At 45.1% G+C, this 6,266-nt stretch overlaps 2 protein-coding genes across 2 annotated transcripts; both read left to right on the top strand.

Annotated features, from left to right (window-relative positions):
- On the top strand, positions 1–1,607 carry LOC139475613 (uncharacterized). Its single transcript, XM_071258802.1, has 4 exons — positions 1–80; positions 687–1,055; positions 1,090–1,273; positions 1,359–1,607. Exons 1-4 carry the CDS (start codon positions 1–3, stop codon positions 1,605–1,607), a joined length of 882 nt encoding a protein of 293 aa, XP_071114903.1.
- A 2,434-nt stretch (positions 1,608–4,041) lies between these two features.
- LOC139475008 (LIM/homeobox protein Awh-like) lies at positions 4,042–5,079 on the top strand. Its single transcript, XM_071258218.1, has one exon. The coding sequence runs from the start codon at positions 4,253–4,255 to the stop codon at positions 5,030–5,032; it is 780 nt and encodes a 259-aa protein (XP_071114319.1). The 5' UTR covers positions 4,042–4,252; the 3' UTR covers positions 5,033–5,079.
- The last annotated feature ends 1,187 nt before the right edge of the window (positions 5,080–6,266 follow it).

Here is a 6,266-nt window from a genome sequence, read left to right as displayed (position 1 = left end):
ATGTTCATTAGTGTGCCTGGCAGGGCTGATCATCGAGCAGTCATTCCACACAGTCCATTCACTACGTCAAATGTGAACAGGTGTGTGAACAGATCCCTCGTTATAACGCGGACCACAGCCAAGCCAGTGGACATTTGACTCAACCATTCGGGTGTGGTGACCGAGGACATTTAACGCGGCAACGCCCTTAATGTATAAAAACAAAGATACGTTGCTATAGTAACGATTTTCGTCTTGTCTCGACATTTCGAGTCTGTCATGTATTTGGTGACAACACGTTCGACATATTACCTGGTCCTATTTCACGGTGATTGGGTAAAGTGAGCTCCAATTGTTAAGTTCCTGTGAAATGTGTAGCATTACATTGCCGTAGAGGGAAATGATTAATCCATATACACGAGAATGCAATATGTAAAAATACGTTCTCCACTTATATGACTCACACGATTAACGCATGTTTCTGTATATGGTAGAACTGAAACGGATGCAAGCGTTTCAAAAGAATTCTTAATATAGCATATATTTACGTTATTAATTGCGTTTTTTTTTCCAAAACATGTAAAATATAAACGGAAAGGTTTGTTTCAAATGAAGACAACAGGAACGCCCCTGAATATACACAGTCCAGTCACGTTCCATGGAAATGTGACTGGCAGGCGTTAAGCTGAAGGTTGATGAAAAATAAGAAAAGGAAGAAGAAGAGGCAGAAAAGGAAGAAGAAGAAGAGGGAGAAGAAGAAGAAGAAGAAGAGGGGGAGAGGCAGAAGAAGAAGAAGCAGGAGAAGAGGCTGAAGAAGAAGAGGCAGGAGAAGGGGAAGAAGAAGAAGAAGAAAAAGAGGCAGAAGAAGACGAGGCAGAAGAAGAGGACGAAGAAGAAAAGAGGCAGAAGAATCAGAAGAGGCTGAAGAAGAAGAGGCAGAAGAAGAGGCAGCAGAGGAGGAGGAAGAAGGTGAGCCAGAAGAAGAAGAAGAGGCAGCAGAAGAAGAGGAGGAAGAAGAAGAGGCAGAAGAAGAAGAGGGGTGAAGAAGAGGCAGGAGAAGAGGAAGAAGAAAAGAGGTAGAGGAATAAGAAGAGGCTGACGAAGAGGCAGAAGAAGAAGAGACAGCAGAAGAAGAGGAGTAAGAAGAAGGGGGGTCAAGAAGAGGCAGAAGAAGAGTGGCGAAGAAGAGGCAGGAGAAGAGGAAGAAGAGGAGGAAGAAGAAAAGAGGCGGAAGAATAAGAAGAGGCTGAAGAAGAGGCAGAAGAAGAAGAGGCAGCAGAAGAGGAGGAAGAAGGTGAGGCAGAAGAAGAAGAAGAGGCAGCAGAAGAAGAGGAGGAAGTAGAAGAGGCAGAAGAAGAAGAGGGGTGAAGAAGAAGCAGGAGAAGAGGCAGAAGAATAAGAAGAGGCTGACGAAGAGGCAGAAGAAGAAGACAGCAGAAGAGGAGGAAGAAGGTGGGAAGAAGAAGAAGAGGCAGAAGAAGAGGAGGAAGAAGAAGAGACAGAAGAAGAAGAGGAGGAAGAAGAAGAGGGGTGAAGAAGAGGCAGGAGAAAAAGAGGGGGAGAAGAGGCAGGAGAAGAGGAAGAAGAGGAAGAAGAAGAAAAGAGAGAAGAAGAAGAAGAGGCTGTAGAAGAAGAGGAAGAAGAAGAGGCAGCGGAAGAGTAGGAAGAAGGGAAGAAGAGGAAGAAGAAGAAGAAGAGGCAGAAGAATAAGAAGAGGCAGAAGAAGAGGAGGAAGAAGGTGAGGTAGAAGAAGAAGAGGAGGAAGAAGAAGTAGAAATGAAACATAATTAATTAAAAAATGTCCAGCGTTGTGTATACATGTAAAATAGACAGCATATCACATTACAATATAACAGTACACATAGCCCGACTGGGTCCTTCTAGACACAATTAACCTTAAATCACCATTTGTTGCTAAAACACAACATAACTTACAGCAGTATAATGCGCAGATGCAGTGATGGGTCGCATACATATGCCCCACCCCCACCACACCCATCCCACCCTCCACTCCTACTTTCTTGTATGTTACGCAGTGCCACAGAAGCAAGATCTCTACACAAGACTGACTTGAACGTACATACACCTCTGTCTGAACACTTGCAAATATCTGCCTGGCATGCGAACGAATTTCTCACGTGAATATAATTACTTCCGGGTCAAATCTTCACCTAGTTCAATTTGGGAAGATGTGTGAATGTTTATTATCATACATAAGCAGGTTTGTTCTACATGTAAAGTGGTCATGCGAACTCTTATAGTAACAATATTTTGCGAACGCTTCATATATAATTTTCAAAACAAGCAGCTACATTTAAATCGAAAAGGAGCCCCAGTGCATGAGATGGGAGATTATGAACCAATGGAAAATCTAGACTTGCTTCATTCAGACTTTAGCATCACAGTAGGGGCTGGGCGGAAGGGGAAATAATATGGTTCATGGACTGTGAGAAAGACTAGTGTTTGACCTTCATGCACAGATGCAACACAGCTATTTTGATTCGCAAACATGCTAGGTTATGTCGGTGATAAGAACACCTTTAGTTAGTAGTACGGGGCTTCATTGTATCGTTTACTTCGGTGCGTGAAAGAACTCTGGGTATATTTACATAGAAGCAGCTTTTCTGAATTTCTGACTTTTAGTGTACTTATAGATTGACTTATGTTCAGTGTACGGCGAAGTTATATCTTGCAAAGGTGCTGTTGTTCATTCTGTCATTGTTCATGGAACTAGATGTGCACCGTGTATAAGCCTTGTGTATTTGCTTAGTCCCATGAACATCGTCTAACTATACATTGTATTAGTGCTAATACTTTTCAGTTATACTTTACATTATGTACGTGTATAGGATTATGAATGCATGTATATTATATGGTACTATAATACCTTGTATGCGCGATTTGAGTCATGAATGCACACAATGTGTTCTCTTTGTCATGGCCGCATTTGAACACTGTATAGATACACTGTCAGCGAGGTTATGAAATCACTTCACCTGTGTTTCTTATATGTGCCTGTGTCCTCAAATACGGAACACACGGTTGCCAGGTCATACTGTAAAGCCAGGATGAACATGTGTTACATGTCGCTTACCCTATAGGGCTATGGAAGACGCTCAGACATCGATAGTTTGCCGACAGTTCATGGAATTAAGCTTGTTTCTTGATTCTCCGTGATTATTGACCCGAGTCTAAACTGTCAAATATAATTATGTCATAATGGGCGAGCTCCGTGAATTACTCAAGGCAGTGAATTCCTTCAATAATTGCATAACAGCAACAGCATGAATCAATTATACATTTGATTTATTCAGTAATATTGTTTATGAAAGGAACGTCAGGCTCTTTTATTTCGCACGCGTCGCTTTTAAAAAGGAAAATGAAAGTAGAGACGAATAAAATATTCAGCCTGGAATATGCTTGGTAGTAGAGGGAACGGGGGAAGGATGGAAGATGGGAAATGAAATCGATGCGTTCCCCGCGGGGAGGGGCATGTGCGGGAGTGGGGATGGGGGACAAAGCCGGCTTGCTAGTCGAGATGCAGGCAATCGATTTACGCGTTCCGTTTCAAGCAGACAGCGTCGACGATGTATCGCAACATACACAGTGTTTCGCGAAAGTCTAACGCTGAAATAGTTTACATCGTCAAAGAACGCTATGCTGAAAATGTTGTACTTGTATTTCAGGCGTTAGTTTAAAACTCGACTCATGTTTTGACAGTTCCGCGTGTGTGGAAGAACCCTCACCCCGAGGTACACGTGGGGTGGGGGAGGGGATCGGCGTCTGACCTGGCGTTGTCGCTGGGGCCCATTATGATGCACGCGCTGTATGCCGGCAGCAGGGTAGGCAGAGTGTGTCGGGCTTTGAACAAAGCGAGGCAGGGTTAGATCAGCGCTCGGACACGGTTCACCTGGTTCTTTGTGTCCAGCGCTCTTCTCGCTTTCAACCAATCACAGCGCACTGAATAATTGATACACGGCGCTGATTGGATGAAATCCGTAGTGGGCTTGCGATGTGAGTTGCGAATCTACTGTGTTCTGCGAGGGAACAACATAGAGATTTTCCAAGCGTATTGATAATAGAAGCCCGTGTGGGATCGAGCCAGTTGAGAGACGACCATTGTCAGCTTCAGTCTGAGAGCTTGTGTGTGAGACCCGACTTAAGGGAGCGGCTGAGCCAGTGTTTCACTCAGTCCTTTCTGTGGGGGTTAGCAGATTGCAACCGAAATCTTTCTGTATTTTGACAGTTCCCGACGTATTTTCACAAAATCAATATGTCAGATACAGACATGGAACTGTTGACTCCAAGTCCCTTCAACCGCTACTGCGAGTACGGTTTCCGTGAAGACAGCATGGACAGCCTGCCCTCGACGTCCGACACCAGCAGCAACGCTTTGTCCTGCTATCGTTGCGGGGGCGACATCATGGATCATATCTACCTCCGAGTGCGCGGGCATGCGTGGCACGTGCAGTGTCTCCAGTGCTGCGTTTGTTTGACGTCACTAGCAGAGCAGACGTCGTGTTTCATCGACAACGACGACGTCTACTGCCGTGATGACTACGTCAGAGAGTGCGCGGCGTCGTGTGAGAAGTGTCATGAACCTGTGATGCCGGATGATTGGGTCCGCCGATCGCATGGATGTGTTTACCACATGGAATGTCTGTCGTGTGATCTGTGTCAGCATCAGTTCGCTACAGGAGAGGAGTTTTTAATTCACGGAAGTAAACTGAAGTGCAAGACACACATCAGAGAGCTATTCAACGGCAACGTTGGTGGTATAAAGGTGGTTTCGTCTCCTTTCAACGGGACGTCGTCTCCAGGAGATATAGACGGTGACAAGTCAAAACGTCCAAGGACCGTGTTCACGGAGGAACAGACCGGACTATTAACAAAACTATTCCAGGAAAACAACAGCCCTAGCACAAAGGAGTTGGAAAATATCGCCATCCTGGCTGGGCTAAGTAAGAAGGTAACTCAAGTGTGGTTCCAGAACGCGCGCGCGAAGAAAAAGAAGACGATGTACAAACACAGTCTGAAACTGGCCGAGCTCTGACGGGAGGAACGTAAGCCTCCCCCACCCCCTCCGTCTCCCCCTCCCCCTCCCCCTCCCCCACTGCCTGGCTAGAGTTGAGGTTGTCCAGGCTTCCCTCCCGATGTGCAGTACAAGCCAGCTGTATTCCGACATCTTAACCCCAAGTGAAGTGCATTTTGCGCTCCACGAACTAGCAATGGTGAACTGCGCGTTGAGAACTTAGCAGGTCACGGTGACCCGTCAGTGTCGAATGGTGCTCTCTACGTGAATAACCGAGATGTTACGAGACTTGTTATACCATTTACTAATCAAAACCTACGAAGTCAGCATTTAGTGATATGAATTATTTTATATGTATATACAGCAGTATTTTAATAATATACGACATTCGTGAAAAGCCTAATCTTGTCATTTGTATGTCAAATGTTTAGTTTGCATCAAGCCGTTGTGTTCGGCGACAGTCGACGTTTGTGAAAATGTGTAACATTCCATGTTTTTTCAACACTTCCTCAGTTCCAGTAGCGATCTCCCTCGTTTCAAATGGGTATACGTTTCTGTTCATGTGATACTTTTAATTTATATAATTTATATTTACACTGTGGAAATGTTTATTAAAACGAGCTATTTTCAAAATTATTTTTTTGTTTTTCATTTTACCGTATGTGTGATGATGAAGGGCTATTTAACGTCATTACTTCTTATATTAAGTTTGTAGAACTGTTTTCAAGTCATGTATGTCGTGAGATATCAATGCAGGAATTGTGACGGAGCTATGCGTTAAAACACCAGACGTAATCGCCTTTCTCCCATGAGTAAATGTTGTTTTACGGCGTCCACAACACCATTCAAGCGACATCACGGAGGCGATTTAAGCTGGATATCACGGAAAAAATGCCGTCGGGGTAGGGTGACCTTCATAAAAACACAAAATGTGGATCGGGTGGCAACAATGAGAGGTGAGTAGGGATATCTCTGTGAGGACTGACGCTCAGTTTCACAAAGACGCACCAGTGCGGAAACTGCCGCCTGTAGGAAATTACAGTCGGAGCGCTACGGTTGCTTTGTGTCCTGAGGCTCTGGCCTTCACATGTGGTCGGGGGCACGGGTGGCCCAGTCGTCTAAGGCGCCGCGATTCGCTGTGCAGAGTTGCGTCCCTTGGGCACGCCAGAAACCTATGGTTGTGAGTTCGAATCCCGGTTCGCCCCGATTATGTTTCTAGGTTTGTCAGCACCATACCCGTGCTCGTGGGTTTCAC

This window comes from Haliotis cracherodii, unplaced genomic scaffold (assembly GCF_022045235.1).
Source record: "Haliotis cracherodii isolate W230 unplaced genomic scaffold, xgHalCrac1.p SCAF_3, whole genome shotgun sequence".
NCBI classification, from domain to species: Eukaryota; Metazoa; Mollusca; class Gastropoda; order Lepetellida; family Haliotidae; genus Haliotis; species Haliotis cracherodii.
Note: the sequence above shows the minus strand (reverse complement) of the source record. Positions and strands in the feature narration are given on the sequence as shown.